Source organism: Anser anser, assembly GCF_964211835.1.
Source record: "Anser anser genome assembly, contig: HAP1_SCAFFOLD_671, whole genome shotgun sequence".
Taxonomy (NCBI): domain Eukaryota; kingdom Metazoa; phylum Chordata; class Aves; order Anseriformes; family Anatidae; genus Anser; species Anser anser.
In genome coordinates, this window is record NW_028153481.1 from 1 (window position 1) to 22,925 (window position 22,925).

At 42.8% G+C, this 22,925-nt stretch overlaps 2 protein-coding genes across 2 annotated transcripts; both read left to right on the forward strand.

Annotated features, from left to right (window-relative positions):
- Positions 1 to 901: 901 nt before the first annotated feature.
- Positions 902 to 4,580, forward strand: LOC310892083 (two pore channel protein 2-like). Its single transcript, XM_083854252.1, has 9 exons — positions 902 to 947; positions 1,201 to 1,288; positions 1,551 to 1,620; positions 2,182 to 2,401; positions 2,659 to 2,749; positions 3,064 to 3,177; positions 3,554 to 3,672; positions 4,098 to 4,230; positions 4,444 to 4,580. The coding sequence occupies exons 3-8, from the start codon at positions 1,564 to 1,566 to the stop codon at positions 4,100 to 4,102; spliced, it is 606 nt and encodes a 201-aa protein (XP_083710378.1). The 5' UTR covers positions 902 to 947; positions 1,201 to 1,288; positions 1,551 to 1,563; the 3' UTR covers positions 4,103 to 4,230; positions 4,444 to 4,580.
- Positions 4,581 to 5,103: 523 nt separating this feature from the next.
- On the forward strand, positions 5,104 to 22,920 carry LOC310892082 (mitotic checkpoint serine/threonine-protein kinase BUB1-like; the record flags this gene model as incomplete). The annotated part of the gene is made up of 24 exons (XM_083854251.1): positions 5,104 to 5,197; positions 5,319 to 5,378; positions 5,456 to 5,600; positions 6,103 to 6,299; positions 6,894 to 6,934; positions 7,667 to 7,773; positions 9,199 to 9,248; positions 9,366 to 9,556; positions 10,456 to 10,616; positions 10,966 to 11,300; positions 12,195 to 12,247; positions 13,883 to 14,020; positions 15,048 to 15,140; positions 16,085 to 16,175; positions 16,552 to 16,624; positions 17,247 to 17,427; positions 18,012 to 18,090; positions 19,128 to 19,327; positions 19,566 to 19,706; positions 20,370 to 20,485; positions 21,820 to 21,981; positions 22,178 to 22,335; positions 22,429 to 22,606; positions 22,876 to 22,920. Coding segments are annotated over exons 1-24 (3,012 nt in total), but the record flags the coding sequence as incomplete, so codon positions are not given.
- Between the last annotated feature and the right edge of the window lie 5 nt (positions 22,921 to 22,925).

A 22,925-nucleotide genomic window follows, 5' to 3' on the forward strand; every position in this document is an offset into this window, starting at 1 on the left:
TGAGAGCTTAACACTGGGAGTATTGACAGTGGTGTACCTTGAAGGCCTATGTTCTGTGTTGGATTTAAAGAACAAAGCTAGGCTCTGCAGTAACTTCCCTAAACTCTCAGGCTCTGTGAGAGCTGATAAGTAAAGATTGCCTCCTCCCTCAAACATTATCATTTAGGAAACTAAGAACTCCTGAATTAACTAACTCTTACCTTCTTGAGAGTGGTGAGGTGAATCATCTTTCTTTTCCTTTTTGCAGGGGATTTGTTTGGACTTACGATGCAATCATTTTAATAAATGCTATCTTCATTGCTCTGGATGAGGAAACCCCTTACATTTCTTATGCAGAATGGGTCTTCCTTGCTTTGTACATAATTGAGATACTCCTAAAAGTGTACACGTACGAACCGAGGGTGTTCTTTGGCAAAAATCAATTCTGGAACTGGTGAGTGAGATGAATGGTGGTGGTAAAAGTACTGTGAAGTATGGTGAGATCTCTGTCTCCAGCTTCTCAAGAAATGGAAGTCTGAGATGGGCTTCCTGAGACTAACTCATGTACCAGGGTATAGTTAAAACACTTGTGTGTGTGAGAGGACAGTGTGCCCTTTCCTGTCTCTGTCAGAAGAGGCGCTTTTCTCTGCTCCCCAGGTAGCTCAGTCAAAGGTGACTGCAGTGTGTGATGATAGTAGTTAGGCAGGGGAAGGTTGTTTTTTTTTTTTAGTAAACAATGAAGAAAAACAAATCTTCCCATGCTGTAAATAATTTCAGATGAAGCAGGGCTGTCTGGCACAGATGAGAGGAAGAAAGGTTACTACTTTTATATGTAATGTGGCAGTTTAAGTGCCCGTTCTTTGTTGCCCACAAATCTAACAGTGCTGCCTTCCCTCATGCTAGGTTTGATACCCTCATCATCTTTGCTGCCTTGACTGCAACGATACTCAATACCACCCTGAGATCGAGTAAGTGCGGCTTAAACAGCCTGCATGCATCTGGGAAACTCGGTGGTCTTGAGTTGTCTTTTGCTGTCATTTTGGGCTTGGGTGGCTTTTTTGATAGGATGATGATTTTTTCTATAGGGTTTCTAAGAACTAACCCAGTGTCTTTTTTTATGGATACCTGTTATGCCCTTATTAAACACAGTAACTGTAACAAATGTAAGAACGTGTCTTTACACTTACCTGCTCATTTTGCAGAAGACTTCTCTTTTTTCAGCTACGAAGTACAACAGCCAACAGATCCTGGACATTGTCTTCATATTAAGGGTCCTCAGGCTAATAAGGATTGTTGACAGCATTCAAAGGTAATGAACAGAATGGGGTAGGGATATGTTTGTGGGGCAAGCCGTATCAGAGGCTGGCTGAAATGTAGTGCTTTGGATTGACTGTGGCATTCAAAGGCCTTGTCCCAACTTGCCTGGGATGAGCCCAGCTGCTGCAACCTCTCTGCAGCAATAAATAAGGACAAGTGGGGAGTTCATGCTGGATGGGAGGCAGTGATAAGCAAGCATGGACTTTAAAAAAAGCCTCCCCACAGCAGGTGTTATCATAAATCATTTGCTGTAGGTTCCGGGTCATCATGAACACGCTGATAAACATCGTACCAACCATGTTGACATTTGGTGGTCTGACTCTGGTAAGAAATCCTGGTATCTTAGCTCAAAGCATTCCAGTTTTGCAGGAATGTGTTTTAAGTCTCTCACTCATGTGGTTTGCAAGAGGATAAATGCAGATATCTGGATGGCAGGCCTTTAAGAAACTGTCCATTTGATGCTTGGTTTTGAAGTATGTAAACGTGTGCAAAAGGGTTGGGTTCCTGCTAGTTGCCAGGTCAGAGGCCAGGGCATTTTTGTCCTCTATGTGGCAGCAAAGATGTCCTGTGCAGGCTGGGCTACAGATACTGTAAGAAATTGAACTATGGTTTGGGCAAAAAGCTGAATGAGAATCTTGTTTCTCAAATCTCTTAAATTTTCCTATTATGATTCGAGAATGTTTCATTTCTGTACATTTGGGCTGTAGTTCTTGGCTTATTTCTGCCTAGTAATTGGTCTTGGGGGGGTAGGGTCTCTTAGACTCTATGCTGTTTCTCAGCAGCTTGCTGTGTCTGTAGAAACTGAAGAGCCTGCTGGAACTTCTAAACTTGCCATGGGGCTTACTGCTCACTGGAGAAAGCAGGTGATGGCATTTCTCTTCCCAGGTTGTGTACTGTATATTTGCTATCATTGGCATGGAATTATTCCATGGGAAGATCCAGTTCTTCCCTGTGAATTCTAATGCCCCTTATGCTCTGGAATGTGGAAACCCAGCTCTCAAGGATTCTCTGTTTGCCCGTGGAAAGTACTGCAAGAACAACTTCAACAACTTTGCATCTTCCTTCATTGTTCTGATGGAGCTCACTGTAGTCAACCAGTGGCATGATATCCTTTGTGGTGGAAGGGCCAAACCGGAGCTCAGTGAACCGTGCTCCCCCTCAACCCCAAGCCCCATTCTTCCCCTTATTTTGAATGCACTCATGCACTTAGTGCCAGACAACAGAGCAATACCCCCCACAGTGTTTTTTTTCTCTCTCCAGAATATCATTGCTGGAAGTGTTATCAGGTTTTCTTCCATTAGCACTACTGTACAGTAAGACATCTTCTTCCTTTGGTGCTCTTACCCTTAACTCCCATTATACTCTTTGCCAATGGATTTGCCAATGTGACTGCTCAGCCTGCAAAACTTTATTTCATTGCCTTCCACATTGTGATGGTTATAATTATTGTCAAGTAAGTTTTTTTTGGTTTTCTCTCCTCTGTACTGGAATGAAGAGGGGCTCTGACCTCTGCCAGGGCAATGTTGATGGTCCAAGGGTCATGCATTGTGTGTTTCTTTGTGGTTTCTTTGTGTCCAGTCTGTCTCTTGGAGAAGCCTCTTGCATCTATTCTTGTCTCTACTGGGTGCTGCTCTGGTGCTCTGGCTTACAGCAATGTCTGCTGGAGACGGGGTACCTGGAGCCTGCCTAATCAGATGGTAGTTGATTGCCAAAGAAGGGGATGCCAGTAGGGAAATGCTGCTGTGTAATTCTGCTTATTTCTTTCAGCATCTTTGTGTCGTTCATCTTGGAAGCTTTCTTTGTGGAGTATTCTCTAGAGAAGAGTGAAGTAGAAACAGCCATTGAGCAGAAAATCCAGGAGCTGGGAATGGGAGTTCAAGAGTAAGCCCCCCTGAAGGGTAGTGCTGGATGTGGCTGACTTGGCGCATCTGATGAGGGCATTGGGACTGCAGGAAAACGCTTCCTTCTGACCCTAGGTGTGAGATGAGACTGCTCCCCTCTTTCTCACAAAGTTCTTGCTAACCTGTCATAACCATATGGACTTGGTCTAGATGGTAGCAACAAATTACTCACCTTGAAGGTGAGAACATGGTAAAGCAGCTGCCTTGCTGAGCTCTTCCAGCCCAGGGCTGTTGCCCGGGGAAGGAGGGGTGCTGGAGGCTAACAGCATGACCAGGGAGCTAGCCCTGCCCAAGAGAATCCATTGCTGCTGTGCATGTGTGGGTCCCTGGGGTAACTTCTGGTCCTTCTTGTGTAGGGAGGTGCTCCAGGATGAACAACTCCTTGATAACATGGAGAGTGCTGAGCACGACCTTGAGGGGGAAGTTGGAACAAAGACACAGCCTAGAGGGCTAGTGTTCAAAATCGCCTCCAAACGTAAGTGTGGCCCTACAGGCTCTTTCAGAGGTGGTGACTGCTGCCAGAGTGCCTGATCTCTTGCTTAAGAGGCCGAGGCTCTGAACTGTCCCTGTTAGTAGCCCTGTCTGGGAAAGTTTTGAAGCACTTCTGCTTTCTTTGGGCCATAAAAGCAGCTAAAACACAGCTGGAGGCTTTTAGAGAACTGTGGAGTCTCTAATGCTGTGGACTCTATCTAATGTTTGGTGTTGCTTACTCTGGTAGCAGCTTTTCTTCCTTGGTCCTTCATTGCACACTTGTCTTTAGTAGCCAGTTTGTGGAGACACTGCCTTGGTGGCTGAGGTCCTGCTGTCGCCAAGAAGCCTGTCTTCTACTTCTCTCCTTCCTGTGTGCACTCTGCACTCCTGGCTTGGATCACAGGGTGACTATATGCTCCTTTGCTCTAGCTTAATGCCTGCTGCTGCTTCCCCTGGCTTTCTTGCTCTGCGGTTCTCCAAGCTTGTACTTCTCAGTGAGGCAGTTCATCAGGATCAGAAGTCTGTCGAAGGACAGATGGAGTACACGTCCTTGCACTTTAAAGTAAGGGTCTTATCCTTTACAAGTGCTTACAGTGTATAAAAGTAGATGGTACAAAATACCAGTAGACATTAATTGAGGCATTTATTTTCTTGCTGCTTTAGCATAAAACAAGGGGAGTAGGCTTTGAGTAAGATCTGTATTAAGGTGGATACTCTACAATTCTGCTGGAAAAATGGGAATGGATGCTTACAGTGACTCTTCTGCTACCTTCAGGGTACAGGACAGTTGATGCTCTGCTTCAGCGTATGTTTGAGGCAGAGATACCGCCAGAAGACGAAGGCCCTTCATTTGAGGAGATCTTAAACTTGTCGCCTACCGCTGCCGGCCCCAGTCATCTCACTTCTGAGCGAGCTGTGTAACTCAGGGTGTCCACAGCCGTTGACAAGGAAGAGCTGATCCTCAGCTGCTCGGCTCTCCAGCACCTTCTGCCCGGCTGCCTTCCGTCGCTGTGCTCACCTGCACGTGGGCCAGATTTAGCAGCAGAAGGAGCAGCCACTGCTGGACATGGCGTTGTCACGTAAAGGAGCTTTATCTCATGTAAAGTGCCCAACGGATGCTGGGCACACGCTATGGGGCTGCCTCTGCCTGCGTGCGTCCAGTAGCAGCTCGGTATCGGTGTTACGGAATAGCTGTCTCTTTGTAACTGGAACCGTGTACTGCCGCACTCGTGTATGTGTGTCCGGACCAGTGTGTAAGCTCATTAAACAGCGCCCGGTAGCACGCTCGGCCCTGGCTCACTGATGACAGTCGAGGGGGGGGGGCGCTGGGTTCGGCTGGGGGCGCTTCCCGCCGGCGCCACGGGGAGGGGGGCGTGGCCTGTGGTGGGCGGAGCGAAAGGGCCGCTCAGCGATTGGCGGCGGGGGACGGCCAATGGAGAGGCGGCGCGGGGTCTTGGTGCGCGTGCGCGCCCGGTTTGAATCGGCGGCGGTTGGTGTGGCGGCGGCGGCGACATGGAAGCGGGCGGGCGGTGAGGGGACGGCCGGGGGGCTGAGGGGGCCGGGGGCCGCCGGAGGGGGGCCGGGGGGCGCCTCACGGGGCCGGGGGGGGGGCTCCCGGTACCCCCCAGCCCCTAACGTCCCGCCCCGCAGGAGCCTGGAGGCTCAGCTCCGGAGCTACGTCGGCAGCGACCCGCTGGAGCCGTGGGACAGGTGGGTGCGCGGGGCCGGGCCGGGCCGGGCCGAGGCGTTTGGCGGTGCCTGACCCGGCCCCGCCCGTCCCCCCGCAGGTACGCGCGGTGGCTGGAGGGCTGCCTGCCCGCCCCGGAGCGGCGAGCACGGCTGCCCAGCCTCCTGGAGCGGCTGGTGGCGGCGTTCCTGCCGGACGGGAGGTACCGCCGGGACCCCAGGTTCGTCGGCTACTGCCTGAAGCTGGTAGGTGCGGGCTGCGGCGGTGCTCACCCCCCGAAGGTGCGGCTGCACCACCGCCGGGCAGCTTTGCGGCTCCAGCCTGTCCCCTTCCAGCCGTGCGGAGGAGAGGAGCCGCCCAGGCTGCCTGCTGCCTGTAACCTGGCGCTGTGCGTTCTGAAACGGCCTGGAACAGCCATTTGTCCCGTTCCGCGCCTCCGGTGCAGATTAGCCAAGCCTGGACAGGGCCGTGAGAGGAAAAGGAGCCCTCAGGGAGACGGCGTGGGGTACAAATGTGTTGATCTAAGAACTCAGAACTTTTTAGTCTTGCTGAAGGGCAGCACGTTCCTTTTTAAAAGCTTTCTTGTTAAGCTGCTTAGCTCATGAAAAATGTTTACTAGCTGTTTCTATCTTTAAAAAATGAAGCTTTCTTAACGTGGAAAGTAAGAAATTGTTAGTTTTTTACTCCTGTAATTTCCTTGGATGCTCTTGAAAGTGCTTATGGGTTATGTGTCTTTGTCTTGTGCAGGCAGAGTTCATCACCTCTCCTTCTGAGTACTTTGACTACCTGTATGGACAGGGAGTTGGTGCAAATGCCTCTGCTTTCTATATCGCTTGGGCTCAGCAGCTGGTAAATGAGGGCAACGCGCAGTGTGCGATAGCTGTCCTTCAAAAAGGATTTCACAACCAGGCACAACCACGAGAGGACTTGGAACAGCTGTACTGGTAATTCTGATACATCTTTTACTTACAGAGCTATTAGGTAGTGCTTGGTTGTTGTTTTTTTTTCTTGTCTACCTCTGCTATAGCACAGAGCATATATACACTAATGATTATTTTTGTGGAAGGTGGGTATAAGCTTAAGGACCTTAACAGCCTTTTTGCTGTTCAGTACGTGTTGTCTATTTTGAAGGGTGTACTGAGAAAGCCTGTACCACAGTGCCTTGAGTGAAGTAGGGCTCAGAAAGAAAATCCTGAAACTGGTTGATTCTTTTGTCTATTTTTTGTTGAATAGGTCCAAATTAAAGCACATCTTGGATTTATTGAGTGTGAACTTTGTTAGTTGCTTATCGTGAGATATATTCCCTCAGCTGATGATAAACAAGATGATTTTCATCTCTTGCTGCCTATTGTGGAGTTGTTTTGCGTTTTAGAATGTAAAACTGCTAGGATATGCTCAATAATATGTCCTGTAAGTAACGTGGGTATCCTAGTGTTTGATTTCTAGGCATGAGGACTGTGCAAGGTTTCTGGGGGTGGATGGGGAGGAATGGGGGACAGGTGACTTAATGATAATGACTGATGTTTCTTGCAATTTAGCTGGCTGCAGAATTACAATCCTCAGAATCCTCCTCTGCAAGGTGAGGCTACAGATAATCTGCCTGTGAACTGTACCTCAATTGGATGAATCTCTTCCCTTGATCAGTGGGTTTTGTCATTGTGAAGGAAGCTGTTTCATGCTTCCTTTCTCTTAACCCTTCCTATGTCTAAGTGGGATTAACACAGCTCTATGTGGGGAACCTGCTGTATTGATTCTATTCTAGCTACAGTGTTAAAACATTCAGCAGAGGTTTGTTTCAGTAAAGCAGCTGAAGGCTGAGATGTTAGAATTTCAATATGAGAATATTCCTATAATTAGGAATGTGAACAATCAAAATAAAGAATGTGAATAACAGCTCTAAAATTAGGGAATTAATTATTTAGAGCAACAATATTTTAATAACAAAACTTAAAAGTTAAGTTTGGTGACGAGCTCGTGCTCCTTACCAGACATAGATGGTAGCTGGGTCTTCTATCATTGATACTGCAAATGATAGCAGCATTTTCTTTGAGTGTAAAGAAGTAATAATATGCACTGTAGAAGATGCAACTGAGAGCTTCTGTTAAGTTCCAGAGCTGGTTGAATGATTACAAAGTGTAATATGTTTCCTGTAGAAACTGTTTTTTTACTGTTTTCCTGGTTGTATTAAAAATTCTTAAGTGTATTCAAAACATAAAGTAGAAGTTTTCCAATGCTTAAAGTTGTAAGTAAAAATTCATACATGAGAAAAAGATTTCTACTCGTTAATGCAAGCCTGTGTAATCTGTCCCAGGTGCTGCTGTTATAAAACCACTTCAAACTTCACATGCTGCAAATCAAATGTCTCCTCAAAAAGGTGTTACGAATCTTAACGATCCAGCATATACTTGCAATAATCAGGTAACAAACTTGAGAAATGAATTAGCATGGGGAAGACTGTGGGACCCTTGCATAAGTTTTAGGTTAAAGAGCTTGATTGAATAAAAATGTTAAAATATTCTAACAATATCTTCCACATCTTAGAAATGTTGCTGATGGATTTTAGGCTCTAAGCATCACATCTTCGTAGAAATAGTTTGTTTCACAAGTATGGGGAAAGAGCTGTTAGTCACTCAACACGTTTCCAGTATCCCAGGCAAGGAGTGATTCGTCCAGCTAGTTAGTGTTCTTTGCAGGGATAGTACTATAAATAGTATTTTGTCGTCACGATTGAGTATCATCTACACTGAATTTCCATGCCACTACTTTTATATGCTATTGAAGAATAAATAAAAGATAATGTCAGAGGAAGAAGAGAAACTTCCAAAACGGTCCTCAGTGAGATGGTGGCTTTGTGTAGAAGTTAGTCTGCTGATGATGGGAAATTATTAGGAGATGACACACTCGTGGCTCCTGAGCCCCTCTGTGGGGGAATGTCAGTAGAGCACTCTGTAGCTTGCCATGTCTGTCTGTAGCAAGTTCCAGCTGAGGTTCTCTTCGTACCTTGTGGAAGTTTTAGTTAACTTCACAGCCCAAATTGTGTCACTCCATAGTCCTCTTCCTCCACCCCCTTCCCCACAATAAAACCAAAAATGAAGCCATATTAGTTCTAACCCGTCTTAGATAAGTACCAGAATGCAGCACTGTAGTTCTGAGGTTTGACAAAGCTAGTTAAATTTCTTTGCAGCTTTTCTGACACTACAAGATGAAAGGTGAACGGGGGGTGTGTGAAATTTAAGACTGAAAGACTGTGGGTAGGAAATATGTCAGCTTTCTCAACTTTGTCCCATTTTCTAAAGTGCTTGTGACTCTTTCAGTTTGGTATTGCCTGCAAATACTAAAAGGTGTCATGGATGATGGAATAGAGCTTAAAGCTTCTTAGACCTCTTGCCTGCCTCCATACCCCTGAAATTGGATAGCTTGTCAAAGAAAGAAATCGGAGGGGGCCATCCAATCTGTTCTTTACAAACCCACGTGATCTAGAAATTACATTCCTGTTTTTTGGGGAATAGAAAATGCCTGTTCAACTAGTCCCAGAATCCTTCTGAGGACTGCAGTTTCCACAAGTATATCCTTTTGTCTGGATCCTCTGGGATCTTGCTCATCTTCCAAAAATTCTCAGTGATAACAGCAGACTCTTATACAGCTAATTCTTCAGGACGAGCTTCCTCAGGCTGTGATCACTTGTATACTTCTCCTGATCTGTTCGTTCTTGCTATGCTCATGGCCTGAATTGTCATCTCTTCAATCAGAATTTAATATTAGGGACTTCCTGATTGCTAGTCCCATCAAAATGGATGGTTAAATATAATGCTGGATTTCTTTCTCCCTACCCCACAACTTTAGGGTCCTGATTGTGCTGGTACTCAGTCCTGCTCTTCTGGTGAAAGAGAAGTGTAAGTTTAAAAAAAGGGGAGAAAGAAAGAGGGGAGGGGGCCTTGCTTTTGGGAAAAAATAACATACTCCCCAGAACAAATCCAACAAACTTGAACTTTTTTTATTTTTCCTCACAGAAAGTACGTGACATACCTCTCCAAATCTGAAGTTCTTCCTAAGTCATCGTCAGCTGCTGTTGAATGTGAGCAGGTTGCGATGTATAATAAAAACCTGCTCATATGTGAAGGCTCTGAACTTTCATTTGAGGAGCTCAGAGCCAAGCGATACTTCAAGAAATACGAGCGCCTCAGAAGACAGAAAGAACGCGGTATTCTTCTCCTTCCACCTAGCTATTTCAAAAACATTCTCATGTTCTTGGAAAAGTAGCACCTGTCTGTATTCATGTCTTTTCAAGCTCTGTAGCCTGAAAACTTTCTCAAAGCCCAGGTTATCATCTCTGTACAAAAACAGGCTGTGGTAAGCTGGGAAACGTTAGTAAACAGACCAAATGACTGACGTGTAATGGTGTTAAGTTGTCTTCAAACACTTCAAGGACTTAATTCCAGAACTGTCATGATGCTGGTATTTAGATTTTAAGCTCATCTTTTGGTTTTGTCTTTTGAAGCCTAAATTTTCTTAAAAAGTGTTGTTCCTTCTGAGGAAATTGCAGGCAAGTGCAGACAGCTCTTAGCAGTACTAGTTACCCTGATGTGAGTTGTAGCTGTGGCTATCTGCTTACCAGCTGATACCTATAATTCAAGATGAAGAATATCTTTGTTTCTTTGTTTGTAGGCTGTAATCAGAGCCCAGAGTATGCTTACAATTGTATTTCTAAATGCATATTTTAAAACAAGTGTTTGGGTGGATTTTTTGTTATTTGCGGTAGTTATGTACGATAATTCCCAGCAGGGACAGCTCTCCCTTCAGGGACAGCAGGCTCCATCTCCACTCAAATGTTACCAAAGGGTTGCTTTGGTAGAATTTTTCAGAGTTTAGTGTTCTTTTGTGCTGAAGATGAGAGCCGTGAGCATGCTTGCAGTAGGAGCACTGAGGCTGGCACTCTAAGTGCAACTTAGGTGAGAGGTATCCTGGCCTGTGAGAACTCCTTTAAAAGCATTAGGGCTGCTGCTGGTGTCCAGGCTAGTGTTGAGATAGTGTTGTGTAGCTGTCCCTTTTCATCGTTTTATTTAATATCTGGTTTACTTAATGTTGACGTTCCCTCATTAGGAGAAGAAGAGAGGGATTCCATAAGAAGAAAAGAGTCAGCTGTCCTTGAACTGCAAGCCCTGCAGCAGAAGCTGGAACAGCTCACTCAGCTCACCAAGAGTTTGGAGGAAACTAGACTGGAACCAGCATCTACAACATTAGCTGAACAAAATAAGCCGTTGGTGAGTATGGGCTATGATAAATAGGAGCAGTCCTCTTGAACTCTCCACGTAAAATTTAGCTGCGCTTTAGATGATAACACAAGCAGTGTGTTAACCAAATCTGGAAGTTGAGGTTGCAATATCTGACTAGTATAGATACCCGGCATAACCTTAAATACATGATGAAACATTTTTAATTGTGAAACCTCAAAGATTGGTTTTGCTTCTCTGTGATCTAGTTTTAGTTACATGTGAAAGTTCTCTTAAGCACGATAAGCTATTCTAGTTATGCAAAATAAAAGGGTAAATGGTAATGTTTATATATGTGTGTGGGTTTTTGAGGGTAAAATAATGTTTTTCGTCTCTAAAGATATATCCACATGTAGCACCCAGCGCAGCTCTGCAGCAGGAATGGATGGCATCTTGTCAAAGCTCAGGTCTGCAAACCCTCCAAGGGCTGGTGCCAGACCAGCTTCAGTCAAGCACTTTGTCATCAAATGCTCTTACACTGAAGTCCGTGAACCCAGTTGGCCACCAGATGAAATCTTCCTTGTTGTTGGAAGCAACGTATGAAAAGGACATACTCAAAACTCAGCAAGAACTTGGAGAAGTCCAGAAGAGTTTGTTACACCCTCCATTCAACAGTGCTCCAGCTCAGGAGCAGGTGCGCCCTGACTCGACTTTTAATTGGAGCACTGGAGAACAGTACGTATAAACAGTTCGATTCTTGCTTTACAAATTGTGCAGTCTTCTGTAGTTACACTTTACTTAAAAATTAACTTGAAGAAAGGGTTTTTACTCTTCTGAAAAAAATCTGAACTAGCCTGTGGAAACCAGTGTTTAGACAGATCAAACTCTTATAACGTATGATCCTTATTTCAATCTTTAATTCTTTTCACCCCATGTTTTAGTTGTAATAACTAAGAACAAATTCATTGCATAACCAAAGTGATTATTCAGCATTTGTGTCCCTGGCATGCCCGAAATAAATAACAATGTGCTTAGTTCATGCAGATACCAGATGTTACAACTTGGCTGCAAATGTCTCTGGAGAAGAAAAAAGTGCTTTTATTTATCTTCCGCACTTTGGCTTGTGTGGCAGAGCTAATGCATGAAACAATTGGGAGGTGGGAGGGAGAAAGCTAGGTTGGCAAAATGGGTGTGTCTGAGTAGGTTTGACTGACAAGGTGAAACAGAAGCAGTTGTCATTCACTTACATAAGGGAATTACTTGGAGGCAAACTGTATCCAAGAATATTTAATGCCTGCATTTTATCTTTTTTAAAGGACTCTGCTGCCTTTCGGGTTTTGTGTCTATTGGCAACTGTGTGAGAAACCTGGGGGCCCAGGGGAGATATAATAATTTTCTAAAAGTTCTTTGACTTCATTTATGTGTCCTTTGTGTGGAAAAAGCAGGATCCCTGGTTGTCATTTCTGAGATGTTTCCTTTGTTCTAAGCTGAGAAAGGACCTTTTACTGCTTAAAGTGCGTTGTTATTAAGTCCTGAACTGAAGCTGAACTTTAAAAAAAAAAAAAAAAAATAATTTAGAAGAAAGGCATTTATTTCAAGCTCTAATGGTTTTTAATCTTTCATTTGAAGGCACTCTAAAAAGAGATCCACTGGACTAACTACTTGTGTGGACGTGAAGGAAGGTAATAAACTAACTCTTGACAAGACCAATGCAGCTGATATGACTTCACTGGCGGGAGTTGAATAGCACATAGCTTTTCAGTTTTGGTAGACCAAGACCATCTTACTTGAAAGTTCTTGAATATTCAACATAAATGCGTACAGGACTTTATCACGTAGCTCTACCTGATGCCTCATTGTCTCACACCAAATGTGTGGGATGGCGCTATTTCAGTATTTGCATTTCCATTCCCTTTTGAATAAGACATAATTTTCTCTGATAACTACAAAGAACACTTAACTATTGAAATTCCTTCCCAAATTAATTGTAAAAACAACCTAGAAATTTTGCTTTTAAAGCAAGATCGCCTATTTCATCTGTAGTAGGATTCTGGATCTTCATTATATTTTTTCCAGAAGTGTGGTGGATGTATACGTGAGATTATGTGGGATACATATGACGTAGGAGCAGCAAGTGAATTGTATGATTTCTTGAGCTTCCATTACTACTTACAGTTCTGCATTTAGATGACCAAGATGAAATATTATGTTTTTAACTTCAAAGGAATTTGTCTGAGTTTTAATACTCTGCTAGTTGACTCTTACTGACTATGCGTTTTCAGACATCAGTGACTGGGCACAGTTGCCACCAGTAGATATTGGTTTTAGTGGACCACTGCTTTCCAGGGAAGATGACCCTTTTGCTGTTTGTTTTGGGAGGCTATCTTCCTAGTGGCTAAATGATGATTTGCCCTTGGGAGGGGATTTTCCTCAGGTTACTGGGAGCGTGTTTTGTCTTCCTAAAGAGGTGATGTGGCAGAGATATGAGACTAAAATGCTGAAACTTAATACAGCAGTAACCTGGCTGAAACAGTGACCTGTAATACAGAGGGAAACAGACTATAAGATCCACTAATCCCTTCCAGTTTTAAACTGTTAGCGCTTACAGGCTGTTTCTACTTCACTACCACTGTGTGAATTAACCTTGGCTGGCTGGGAACTCTTGAGGTCTCTGACATAATGCTTCCTTCCCCTAGTTTCTGCCAGAACCTTTAGGGACTTAGGGGCAGACCTTAGAGTAAGAATGTGGGCAAAACATCCTTTTCCATGTCATCTTTTGCTAGGTCCCTTACCCTTCTGAGCAGTGGATTCTGTTTCCTTATTTTTCCTGGTTCTTTTTTTTTGTACAAGAAACCATTGTTGCCACATCTCTCACTAGTTCCAACCCTAGTTAAGCTTTTTGACTTTCCTGACTCCATCCCTGCATGTTTGGGCAGTGTCTCAGTATCCCTTTCATGTAGCTGGTCCCTGTTTCCACTTTCTGTGCAATTCCTTTTTGGTTTGAGCTCGGTCAGGAGTTCTTTGTCTTCACTGGCTTCTTTCCTGCTTGACTGTGTCAGAATGGATTGCTCCTATGAATTGAGAGTGATGTCCTCAAAGGCCACCCAGCTGTACAAGGTCCATTCTGCCCTTCAGGGCAGTCTCCCTTGGGAACAAGCAGATCACTGAACAAGCCAAAATCTGCTCTCCCAAAATTCTGGGTTGTCATTCTGCTACTCCTCTTGTTTACTTCTCTTGCTAACATTTTGCTGGCTACTGAAATGTTGATAAACAATCCCAGGCTAGTTTAGAAATGATCTCTCTGTTTTCTTTTCTAGCATCTCGAGTTGGAAATTCTTCCTTTGCTTCTGGAAATGCTTCTCAAGCTACACCAAATACCTCCCTCGGAGGAGCAACACAGGCAACGCCATTCAAAGTGCAGCCTTCACCTACAGTTCATACCAAAGAAGCATTGGGTAGGCATCTGGAATAATATGCTAGTTTCACTGGAATTAATGGGATCTTGCCTGGTAACTTTCGTGGAGCTGAATATACAATGAGGCTATCTAGCAATAAGCATTTACACCATTCAAAGAGGAAAATAAAATTAATGGTATTGGTACTCTTCTTTTGCAGTCGACTTGGTGACCCAACACTTTGACCATATTCTTCCAAGACAGGGGCGGTAAAACTCAGCTCAAGAAATAACAGCCTTACGAACATCCCAGCAGCCACATGTTGTCAAATTCTGAATAAGTCACTGGTGACACACCTGCTAGGCTGCTTTGGGCAGCATGTTCAGCTGAGCTTGTCTGTACTGTCAGTGACTCTTGTTTCTGAAATGATGACTTTCAACAGACTAAAGTCGAAGAATGATAGGAAGTTAATAACTTGACTCTCGTTGACATTAACCTTCCCCCAGAGTTCAAACCAGAGTGCCGTATGCAAAAGCTTTTTGTTTTATAGGATGAGCATTATCAATTCTAAACGCTGATTTTTCAAAATCCCATAATGGAAATTGCAACTTTTTTCCGATATCAGATGTAGAGTGTTAGCACCCAGAAGTTATTCTGTTCCTTTTGTGTGCTTCTTCCATGTTCTTCTTTTTTGGTAGTAAGCCTGCTATCTACTACTACGTAGCAAACAGCCGCTGCTGAATATAAATCTGTAAAAAGAAAAACCAAAAAGCTTGTGGTATGCAATAGTTATCCAAATCCCTAAAAAATAAAGGAGAACTTTCTCCTTTAGAAGAACCCAAAATCTCATCTTTGAGAGTGTGACTTTTTTTTTAAAGAGAAAAATTCATGGCACCAGTACATATGCATTGGTTAAGTCTAATCTTCCTGCTTAGTTATCTGGAGTGTTTAAATGCAAGAATAAGGAATAATAGATCACTGGCATTTGATAAATCATAAGAATCATTCAATTCAACTATTACAGAGCGGAGAAACTGTTTTTTTTTTTATTGGGTGGCATTCATGTATTTTTCTTTTCTATTTCTAGGATTTCTAATGGATGTGTTTCAAACACCCTTCTCACCTGAACAATCTCTTGAAGAAAGTGAGGAGCAATTTGAGGTCTTCTGTAGAAAAAGGGGTATGTACTTTTTTGGCTTTTTTTTAGTCCTCAATATTTCACTTCTATGTTTCCTGCTTACTCCTACCACTGTTCCCTATAATTTTGAAGCAAGTAGTTGTGTGAGTCAGTGTAAAGTGAAGAAGTAATTTCGTAACCCAGTAGTGTATTTAATTTATTGACAAGTTCTAAATGTTGATGCGCAGTCAGAACAGCACAGGCAGAAGTACTTTACTGCTAGCAGCCTATTAATGTCCTCATTAAATGTTGCTTCTCTGTAGACACTTCTGCAGTATTTAAAACCTGACTTTGAAAAGTGCACAGCTGATACTTGATATGAGTAAAGCTTTGTTTCTAAGTCGTTTTGCAAGCTAGGCATTAGTCTGAATTGTCAGCTTATCAGTAACAGTTAAGTCTGAAAGCTGGGCAGTGGCTTACAACAGTGAGCTCAGGGACATTTCACAACAGGTCAGATGCAGCCAAGGAAGCTTCTGTATTCCTGGCCACTCTTGGTTTTCTGAGATGGAAAAATCTTCCCCATTTCCAAGCATTTATAGGAAAGACCAGTTGAGCAGTAGTTCTGAGGATGCTCCTGGATATAGCCATGACTGTATCTCTTACTCCGGCTTTAAGCACTTGCATGTTTACCTTGTTTATCTGCTTCACTTTCTTTTCTTTTTTAAAGTTTCTATCCAGGCTTTACAAGAAAATAAGTTAGTATATCTATTTCAAGTCCATATGTGCCAAAACTAACCAATTTATCAAGCCACTGACCTTCTTCAAAACAAGTATCTTACTTCTAAGGGGTTCCTCACTATAGCGTGTCTGTGCCTGACCAAAAATGATTGTGCAGTATCCTAAAAGAAAAGGTACAACTTCAAGCCCCTCAGCTGCTTGGTTAGGGGAAAAATGTGGCAGTTTATATAATCTTCACTGTGTGACAATCAGTGATCTCTTATTTTAAGAGCCTGATGGAACCTTGAAAGTTAAGGTTGCTGCCCCTGTCGTGCCTATGTTTTCTATCTTTGAAGATGAGAATGAAAAAGAGAACAGCAGGTAAGGAGAAAAAAGCAACAGAGCTGTTTATTAAGAATTACATATAGGATTGATTCTATTCCATATAATTTTGCTATGACTGTATTTGCAATATGAGGATTGGCTTGAATAAAATCAGTAGCAGCTGTGGGGAAGTGGCATGAGAAAGCTGTAGTTGCTTCTCTGTAGAATTGTGCAACTTTCCTGTTTGGACAGTGTGCTTAAGATGCTTAATTTTCTGGACAACTGAGGATAGCTTGTTTCTTGAGCTACTGCAACTTCTCTTAGTATCCACAAATGGTTTTCTTTAAATAAATAAAACCATCAAGTCTTTGTTATGATCAGTCTGCCTTGGAAGGTTTCTAGGGAAGTTATTCTAAACTACCTGTTTTGTCAGAATCCCACAGCGTAAAAAGAAGTCAGAAGAGCCCAGAACTATTGGACAACGTCCCTTGACTGACTGTACAGAAGTGAGTGTTTGATCTTATTGCAAGAATTAGCCTTGACGACGGGTTAGGTAGTTATGTTTCTTCTGTCCCAGTCCTTCAACAGTCCTACAAATGATATCTTATTAAAGCCTAGGTACCCCTTTCTGTTCACTGACAGTGGGATGAGCTTTTTCACTTGTTAATTTTCATAAAAATTCTAGGAGCTTAATAGTGGAGACTTCTATTCCTAGAACAGATCTGACCGCAGTTGGTGTTGATTTGGCATCTCTGTAGGGGAGGAAGGACAGGGAGAGGGAGCGAGAAAGACTTGAAGTTGTGCTAACCACCTGACAATTTTCATAGCCAAGGAGATGCATGAAACTTCAGGCTGCTTGGATGCAAGTGAGAAGCTTCTTCAGATTCTCCTATGACAATTTTTTGATGTCTAACATTTTGCTGTGGAACTGATTATTGCCAACATGCAAGTCTGACACAAAACTATATAAGCCTGTGATTTAGGCTATGTTGGCTTTCCTTTATTTTTCTAATAATTGACACATTCAGACTCTGCATTACTGAGACTGGAGGCTGCTAGTATGTTACAGTGCAGGTCTGACAGGACAGTTTTGATGGCTTAAATCTGTGTGTTTATTTTTCTGTCTAGGAAGAAACAGGGACACCAGAGTTCTTGAGGGATGATTATACGGTGTGGAATGTACCATGTAGTAATAAAACATTAGCTGCCAGTCCAAACAACACAAGAGACTTTGCACGAGCTGCCCAGCTTGTATCAACACCATTTAATTACCTGTCAGCACATTCACGACGAGCTTTGGAGGACAAAGGTAAAATAATGAATACTTCAGGTTCAGAGCATCTAATTCAATGCTGTGTAACTATTTCTATGCCCTACTTACCTTGCGGGCCTTGCCAAATACAGTGTAGGTATGGCTGTGCTGCTGCAACTTCTGAATGCAAACTTGGTGCAGAACAGCTTCTGGGAGCATGGGCAGGCCCAGCACTTAAGCTTTCCAAGAATTTCTTTAACTGGGGATGAAAAAGAGAAGGTGGCAAGGGACAAGGGAGCCTTTGACTGTGCTGTCAAATGACTGTTCTGAGCTGTTGCAGAGTTCTCAGAGTTGCAGAGAGTTCAACTGACTGAAGTCCAGGCATCATCCCCTTCAGTGAAGACCCTTATGCTTGTCTGCCCCTCTTTCTGTCTTGGAATACTCTTCCCAGAAGAAATCAAGCTGTTGTCTTTTTTTGTATGTTTTAAAATAAGTTTGTTCGATGCTTGCTCTTGTGATACATTAGCAACTTCCACATCTGCAGTGTGACTCTACCCTTCTTGTGTTGGTAATAATACTCTAAATGTGCTTGTCTTTTGGGAAAATAAGCATGTGCTATTGTTGCTACTCCCTTTGTTCAGCTCCCGGGGATGACGTGCTGCAAATGGATTTGGAGTTTTCTGAAGAACTGCACAGACAGGCAAAAACTAAGAAGCTAAGGTATAGCATTGACTTGCTGAGATTTTTCAAGACTTCAGGTTGCGATGCAAATTTATGCCAGCATAGGCAGCTCTGCTGTGCTGCTCTTGGTGCAAGTTTTCCAAGCAATCTAGAGCTAACATATTTGAATAAGCTTGCGAAGATGTATGCTAAACAGTTACCCTGTGAAGTTGCATGAACCTGGGCGTGGTGATTATGTCCCTGAAAATGCTCCTATGATTTAATTTTTTGTCACACTGTATGGGTATCAAGTGCTTGAACAATTGTACCGATTCTTTTAAATCTCTTTTTGCCCCTGGGGGGTGGCAATAACCGCTAGTTGGTAGCACTACTGCTACATTTGGAGAAGCAGTGTTTGCAAGGCATGTGGGTGAAATAGACATTTGGAAAATGCCTGACTTGCAATAACTGAACTGCTGCAGTTAATGAATTGGTGTTAACGTGACCTCCCCATAGAGCCTTGTGTAACAGTTTCCTTGGGAGGCTCAGCAGTACCTTTTCTGTAACATACATCTCACACTCGAGTGTGAGAATAGACGTGTTGAATGATTCCATAGAGATGATCGAGAACATATGATGTGCATTTGAAGGCAAAGGTCACCTTGTTGATTCTGCCAGCATTCTTCCTGTCACAGGATGCATTACTCAGTATATATGGATATAGAGGTTAAAGCAGTTCTGCTGAGCTGCTAGGTGTGAGGTAGCTTTAATCTAGAGAGCCAAGATGTTCTACAGAAGGTTTTGTCAGAAAAGTCTGCAGGCATTATTGAAGAGTAAATGCATAAAGTAATCATGAGCAAATATGAAATGCTGGTAAGTCTGCTAAGCTCTGTTGTTTTTGAACAGATTTAATCGCTGCTTGAAGTAAAAGATGTAGATAGCATATGGAGGCCATTCTTGTTGTATGGATAACCACGCCCAGAGTTCTTATGGTTATGGCAAAGGTTGCAAGCATGGATGTGTGATGTACTTGTGGCTTATTGAAGATGTCAAAATGTCATGGCAGTACTGTCAGTTAATATTATTTTGTTTTAAAGATGTAGCCCTGCTCTTGAACACATTGCAGAACAAGGAGAGCATCAAGGAAATGTTATTGCTACAGCTGCTTCTCACAAATTACGTGAGCAGACTGCCACTAGTAGAGCTGAATATTCATCTGTTGGGGTGGACAAGAATTCCCTTGACAAGCTGTCTGGAACTGAGCAGGACAGGACAGCCAGGACTGGTAGAGCTTCAGGTACTACGGTTTTCTTCTGTGAAGTTTGAGACTGGAGCAGTACTTTGTTCCAGTATGCGGGTGGTCACCGTAGTAAGCAAAGTGTCTTGTGGCTCCTGCCAGGAGATCACTGCTACGTACAAGATAGGAGGGAGGACAAGTGTGAATCAATTATACTCATTTAAATGTAAGTGTGTGTGCTGCTTCTTTGAAATGACACTTTTCTTATAGCTTAAATATTGTTCTTCTTTCTGTGAAGTCCTTGTTGAGAACCCATGGGATAAGGAATTGATTTGCAAATTCTTATCAGAGCTTCCTAAACCACTCAATACCTATGACAACTGTTTTGAATGGAAATCTGCTCTTCCAACCATCAAACTGAAGGCTGAACTCCCCTTGGGTAAGAGCTACTTGATACATTTCATTTTGAAGCACTTGTTGCAGGTTTTTCTGGGAACTCCTGAAGTATTTTTTCAAATCCAGTTTACTTATGCATATATCCAAATAGCTTCGAGATTATCTAAACCTCAAATTTGAAATTAGACCTTTTTGTTTGCTGTTTGAAATCAGAACCTAGCTATTTTTGTTTAGGTATTCTGAGGTAGGAACAAAGATACTTTTCCTAGTTTTTCTTTCCTGGTAATTTGTGACACAATTCTTACACTTTGTATAGAACAGCAACAGTCCTCTGTCAGCAAAATCTGTATGACAGTAATTGCAACATACTTCTATGGCTTAAACATTAGTGTTTACATTTTAAGGAATGCACTTTAGAATTTGATTACTTCCAGGGAGTTGGACTAAAATAGAAACACTGATTTTAGTGTATGGCACTTCATAGTACTCTTGTTCTCTTCAGTGATTGCAGGCTCGCTTTTATGGAAAGCATGGCTAGCAAGAAGAGCAAGTAGAGAAAGACTAGCACTAGGGTTAAAGCAACAATTTGTTTATGGCTGGTGCTTCTAACCCCCCCAATCCCTCCCCCAAGTATTGAAGTCTCATCTGCGAAGCTTGCAAGCAGGACTTTGTGGTGTTAATCTCCTTTTTTTTCCATCTCATAAAGGTTCTAGCTCATTCCATGTGGACTGCTTGGTTGGAGAAGGAGCTTTTGCTCAAGTCTATCAGGCTTCCCTTCTGGATGCCAGTAACCCTAGGAACAATCAGAAAGTAACATTCAAGGTAAGTAGTGTTGATTCAGAATAGTTCTGCTGGAAAATTCTGGAATCTGACACCTCCCCGGATGGATTTTGCTGAGGTTTATTTATAAATATGTAATAAAGCATACTGGACTATCCTCAAAGCCTTGTTCAGTTTGTGTGCTGTAATGTCCGACGCATTCTACATGGGAAGTCTTTTATCCACCTGCCAGAACTTCCTCTTGATCTTCTTTTTATAACATAGTCATAGGTAGCCTGGCTATAATTCTTAGTCTTTAGGGCATCTTTCTCAGCTGAGCAAATGGAGCTATTTGTGTGAAATGCGCTTAGTCCACAGCAAACTAAACTGTGTGTGAATTAATGATAAAACTGCTCTTACTGTTGGGTCACAGTGAAAGGGACACTTGCTTCCAGATGCATGCCTGCTAGCTTTCCGCAAGCATTTTTGTGCTTTGTGCAGCCAGCCTGTTTGGTGGCTGCTGGCTGTCGTATACTCTGCTGGGTGATGCCTCTAGGGTGCAGTTTTCTTAACAAGCGAGCTTGTCTAGATGGAGGTTGTAGATTGAGCAGCTCCCTCCCTGCTTTCCCCTTCTGCAGCCTGCTTCAGTGCAGGAATGAGCAACAGATGATAGGATGTGCTTTCATCAGAACTACTGCCAAAAAGAAAGTCTGTACAACTGCAAGGTCAGTTTAGCCCAAGAGGATTACACTCGATCATGCAGCCCTGCATCTGCTGTTGGCTGAAATCCCATGTGCACTTATTACAGCCTGGCTGAAAGGTGGCTGTGTGATTGAGTTGACACCCTAACCCTCTTCAAATCTGTTTTTCCTACCTTTGGAATCTTTTTGTGGATCTCCTCTGCATCGTTTCAATCTTCCAACAAATACATATTTTATTTATAATACCTTAACTGGAAGTTTTCTGGTAGCTAAAAGTAATGTTTCAGAAGCTTCTTTTTGAACATCAGGCATTTAGTGTTAGGGAGAAGAATCAGAAAGGCTCTTCTCTTTGGAACTCATCATAAAACTTCCCTTAAAGCATATGTTGCCAGCAGGAGGCTGAAACATCGATGTTGCAAAAGTCTAACACTTTAAATAGCATTAAAGAGCATATAAGCCACAATGGAACTGTGGCATGTAGTTGAATTAGTGATTCAAGAGAATTATTTGTTGGGTAGATTGACCTGAGGTTAACTACTTGAGATGTAAGTATTTTATTTGATCAAAGAGAAAAGTGTTCAGGAACTTGAGTCTGAAGTTTAAGAAAAAAGCTGAGAACTTCTGCTTTTTTTTATTTACTAGGTATATAAAAAAAAAATAACAGATATACCTAGTACATTACCTTTTTGGTTACAGGTCCAGAAGCCTGCCAATCCTTGGGAGTTCTACATAGCAACCCAACTGGTAGAAAGACTCGATCCAAGTATACGCCATCTTTACATCCACTTTTATTCTGCTCATTTTTTTCAAAATGGAAGCATTTTAGTTGGTGAGCTCTACAACTATGGAACATTGCTGGTAAGTGTGCTCAACTTGTGCCCTGAACGTCTGTGTCCCTTTCTGAGTGCTGTTGCCTTGCAGTATACAGAAGTCTCTTCGCTTTATGGAACTTCATTGTGAACACAGTCTGTACTTATCAACATGGGTACGTGATCCATATTGAGTTGTTTTTTGTGTAGCTGATGGTTCTTCCCTATCTTTGTTTCGTACACAGAATGCCATAAACATTTACAAAAAAATTCCTGAAAAGGTGATGCCTCAAGCACTTGTAATCTATTTCGCTGTAAAAATTCTTTATATGGTAGAAGAGCTCCACAGCTGCAAAATCATCCATGGTGACATTAAACCTGATAACCTCCTACTTGGAGAAAGGCGAGTATTTCATTTTGCTACATGTGGTGTCAGCATATCATGTTATTATAGTCTTGATGCTTATCGAATCGCTGCTTCTCGTCTTGGTTGAAGGTTTCTGGATAATGATACGTGTGACATAGATGGCCTCTCTCATGGCTTGACGCTCATTGACTTGGGACAGAGTATAGATATGAAACTCTTTCCTGAAGGAACCGCGTTTACTGCAAGGTGTGAAACATCTGGGTTCCAGTGTATTGAAATGCTGACACAGAAACCGTGGAACTACCAGGTATGAGGTTGTAGAGACAGCCTGAATATTTGGAGCTTAATGCATACATTAAGCATATGAGTAGATGAATTACAGAAATATTAGACTTTTGCACTGGTTCTGTAGATTCAGCTCAGTGCTCCAGGAGCATGATCCTGAACCCTCTTATGGAGCTTGCTCTGTTGGCTCCAAGGAGTGTGGTTTTTGCTTCTTTTTTGTTCTGAGTTTTTTTGCTAATTTTTAGTGGTTCGGGTATGCATTGTTAATATGGAACTTGCGTATACTTTTAGACAGATTACTTCGGCATAGCAGCAACGGTCTACTGCATGCTCTTTGGTAC